Source organism: Callorhinus ursinus, unplaced genomic scaffold (genome assembly GCF_003265705.2).
Source record: "Callorhinus ursinus isolate GAN/ISIS: 27379988/994484 unplaced genomic scaffold, GSC_fseal_2.0 scaffold26, whole genome shotgun sequence".
Lineage (NCBI taxonomy): Eukaryota > Metazoa > Chordata > Mammalia > Carnivora > Otariidae > Callorhinus > Callorhinus ursinus.
Window position 1 is genome coordinate 6678313 of NW_027397088.1, and position 4128 is coordinate 6682440.

Sequence of the window (4128 nt, forward strand, 5' to 3'; positions counted from 1 at the left end):
TGCAATTGCTGGATCGTATGGTAGCTCTATTTTCAACTGTTTGAACCTCCATACTGTTTTCCAGGGTGGTTGCACCAGCTTGCATTCCCACCAACAGTGTAGGAGGGTTCCCCTTTCTCCACATCCCCGCCAACATCTGTCGTTTCCTGACTTGTTAATTCTAGCCATTCTGACTGGTGTGAGGTGGTATCTCATGGAGGTTTTGATTTGGATTTCCCTGATGCCGAGCGATGTTGAGCACTTTTTCATGTGTCTGTTGGCCATTTGGATGTCTTCCTTGGAAAAATGTCTGTTCATGTCTTCTGCCCATTTCTTGATTGGATTATTTGTTCTTTGGATGTTGAGTTGGATAAGTTCTTTATAGATTTTGGATACTAGCCCTTTATCTAATATGTCATTTGCAAATATTTTCTCCCATTCTGTCAGTTGTCTTTTGTTTTGTGGACTGTTTCTTTTGCTGTGCAAAAGCTTTTTATCTTGATGAAGTCCCAATAGTTCACTTTTGCCCTTGCTTCCCTTGCCTTTGGCAATGTTTCTAGGAAGAAGTTGCTGTGGATGCGGTCGAAGAGGTTGCTGCCTGTGTCCTCCTTTAGGATTTTGATGGACTCCTGTCTCACGTTCAGGTCTTTCAACCATTTGGAGTCTATTTTTGTGTGTGGTATAAGGAAATGGTCCAGTTTCATTCTTCTGCATGTGGCTGTCCAATTTTCCCAACACCATTTGTTGAAGAGACTGTCTTTATTCCATTGGACATTCTTTCCTGCTTTGTCAAAGATTTGTTGACCATAGAGTTGAGGGTCCATTTCTGGGCTCTCGATTCTGTTCCATTGATCTATGTGTCTGTTTTTGTGCCAGTACCATACTGTCTTGATGATGACAGCTTTGTAATAGAGCTGGAAGTCAGGAATTGTGCTGCTGCCAGCTTTGCTTTTCTTTTTCAATATCCCTCTGGCTATTCGGGATCTCTTCTGGTTCCATACAAATTTTAGGATTATTTGTTCCATTTCTTTGAAAAAAGTGGATGGTATTTTGATGGGGATTGCATTGAATGTGTAGATTGGTCTAGGTAGCATTGACATCTTCACAATGTTTGTTCTTCCAATCCATGAGCATGGAACGTTTTTCCATTTCTTTGTGTCTTCCTCAATTTCTTTCATGAGTATTTTATAGTTTTCTGAGGACAGATCCTTTGCCTCTTTGGTTAAATTTATTCCTAGGTATCTTATAGTTTTGGGTGCAATTGTAAATGGGATCGACTCCTTGATTTGTCTTTCTTCTGTCTTGTTGTTGGTGTATAGGAATGCCACTGATTTTTGTGCATTGATTTTATATCCTGCTACTTGACTGAATTCCTGTATGAGTTCTAGCAGTTTTGGGGCGGAGTCCTTTGGGTTTTCCACATACAGTATCATATCATCTGCAAAGAGTGAGAGTTTGACTTCTTCTTTGCCGATTTGGATGCCTTTGACTTCTTTTTGTTGTCTGATTACTGTGGCTAGGACTTCTAATACTATGTTGAATAGCAGTGGTGATAGTGGACATCCCTGCCGCGTTCCTGACCTTAGGGGAAAAGCTCTCAGCTTTTCCCCATTGAGGATGACATTCGCTGTAGGATTTTCATAGATGGCTTTTATGATATTGAGGTATGTACCCTCTATCCCTATACTCTGAAGAGTTTTGATCAAGAAAGGATGCTGTACTTTGTCAAATGCTTTTTCTGCATCTATTGAGAGGATCATATGACTATGGTTCTTTCTTTTGTTAATGTATTGTATCACGTTGATTGATTTGCGGGTGTTGAACCAACCTTGCAGCCCAGGGATAAATCCCACTTGGTCATGGTGAATAATCCTTTAATGTACTGTTGGATCCTATTGGCTAGTATTTTGGTGAGAATTTTTGCATCCATGTTCATCAAGGATATCGGTCTGTAATTCTCCTTTTTTTTTTTTTTTTTTTTAGTCAAACAACTTATAGTTAAATATGACACTGAAAATACTGCACATTTTAATTAGAGGAAAATTAAAATGTGTGTTCAAATGCTCTAACTAAGTAGCAGGGCAACTAACAACTACTAGTAAGTCACTGTGGTCCATTTTTACGTATGCATATATACGATTATTCTTTAGATAACCCCTCCTCTGGAAAATGCATAATTCAAACATAAAAATCTGAATAAATGATTTAAAGAAATTTAAATTCTTCCTAACACATAAGATCTATGGTGAAGTGTATCAATATCTATGACTTCATACAACTACTAATTCAAGATAAAAGACACCACACTTGGAAAGAAGAAAAGATTTTTAAAAGGTAATGGTTTTAATTGAATTAATGAGATGAAAAGAGAGTGAAGCCCTGTTTGCTACTTACATGAAAGAAGATCTTAAAAAATAATCACTGCACAAAATACAAAGGGTGGGGTTATGCTGCGATATTAAATTTTTCTCCTGTAATGTTTTTCTTGACTGTTCAAGGACAAATTACAGTTTCCACAGCAAATTTGTTTTCAAAATGCCGAATTGTAACACAATTGCTGACTTCACGTTTCTGAATACCTCTGATGGTTTCTCTGCGTTGCAGTTTGTAAGTTTCCTTGTCATGGCACAGTCGGTAAATAAAGAAACCCAGGTGATCGACGTTTTCAATGCGATCAGTGATAACCATGTGTTCATGAATGAGATAGGACTGAGGCAAATAGGTTCCAGCCTTTATGTTAATAAGTAACTCCAGCAGGTTTCTTGGTGGCATAACAATGGAAGTGTTCAGTGGAATCACATAGCACTTATCCAGATTAAGATCTAAATAGGCTGTGAGTTTCTTGTTAAAGTCATGAACAATGTTGGCAGGATCACTATCTGCAAATTCTGGGACAGGTACACTGATGAATTCAACCTCTTCTTCCTCAAAGATCTTAATATTTTCCTCAATTGTCTGGTAGCGAGCAGCCAGGACATCTGCAGAAGGCTCGTTTAAGATGACATCATCTTTGATATACTTTATTCCACAGTAGTACACATCATCGGGTTGAGGTGCAAAATATTTGTACAGGTATGCTCCTCCTAGAATAACACCTGCAAGCATAAATGCTAGTCCAAAGCACATGCACCAACACCAGGCTCTTCTTTGGCCAACTGGTACCACTTCATCTGGGTCCTTGCAGTCTAGCGCGACGGCATCGGGGGGGATGATGAGTGCCTCCTCGCCGCACTTGGGCTCGTCCTTCTTGGCCTCCTTCTGGGCCAGAGCCGAACTGAACGTCACCTTCACCATGGCGCGGCCTGGGGCGCCCTCGGAGGGCGGCGGAGGGCTCGAGGCGGGGGCTGCGGGCTCCTGGCTGGGGCTGCAGCCTCCTTGGCCGGCCTCCCGGCGCGGCTCAGCAACGCCTGACCAGGGGCGAGCGGCTCCGCGGCGGCAGAGGCGGCTACTCTGTAATTCTCCTTTTTGATGGGGTCTTTGTCTGGTTTTGGGATCAAGGTAATGCTGGCCTCATAAAACGAGTTTGGAAGTTTTCCTTCCATTTCTATTTTTTGGAACAGTTTCAGGAGAATAGGTATTAATTCTTCTTTAAATGTTTGATAGAATTCCCCTGGGAAGCCATCTGGCCCTGGGCTTTTGTTTGTTGGGAGATTTTTGATGACTGCTTCAATTTCCTTAGTGGCTATAGGTCTGTTCAGGTTTTCTATTTCTTCCTGGTTCAGTTTTGGTAGTTGATACATCTCTAGGAATGCACCCATTTCTTCCAGGTTCTCTAATTTGCTGGCATAGAGTTGCTCATAATATGTTCTTAGAATTGTTTGTATTTCTTGGGTGTTGGTTGTGATCTCTCCTCTTTCATTCATGATTTTGTTGATTTGGGTCATTTCTCTTTTCTTTTGGATAAGTCTGGCCAGGGGTTTATCAATCTTGTTAATTCTTTCAAAGAACCATCTCCTAGTTTCGTTGATCTGTTCTACTGTTCTTTGGTTTCTATTTCATTGATTTCTGCTCTGATCTTTATTATTTCTCTTCTGCTGGGTTTAGGCTTTAGTTGCTCTTCTTTCTCTAGCTCCTTTAGGTGTAGAGTTAGGTTGTGTATTTGAGACCTTTCTTGTTTCTTAAGAAAGGCTTCTATTGTTATATACTTTC

The 4128-nt window shown here is 40.6% G+C and overlaps 1 protein-coding gene across 1 annotated transcript; it reads right to left on the reverse strand.

Annotated features, from left to right (window-relative positions):
• Window positions 1-2301: 2301 nt before the first annotated feature.
• LOC112838277 (integral membrane protein 2B-like) lies at window positions 2302-3384 on the reverse strand. The gene has a single exon (XM_073877546.1). The coding sequence runs from the start codon at window positions 3271-3273 to the stop codon at window positions 2473-2475; it is 801 nt and encodes a 266-aa protein (XP_073733647.1). The 5' UTR covers window positions 3274-3384; the 3' UTR covers window positions 2302-2472.
• Window positions 3385-4128: the final 744 nt, after the last annotated feature.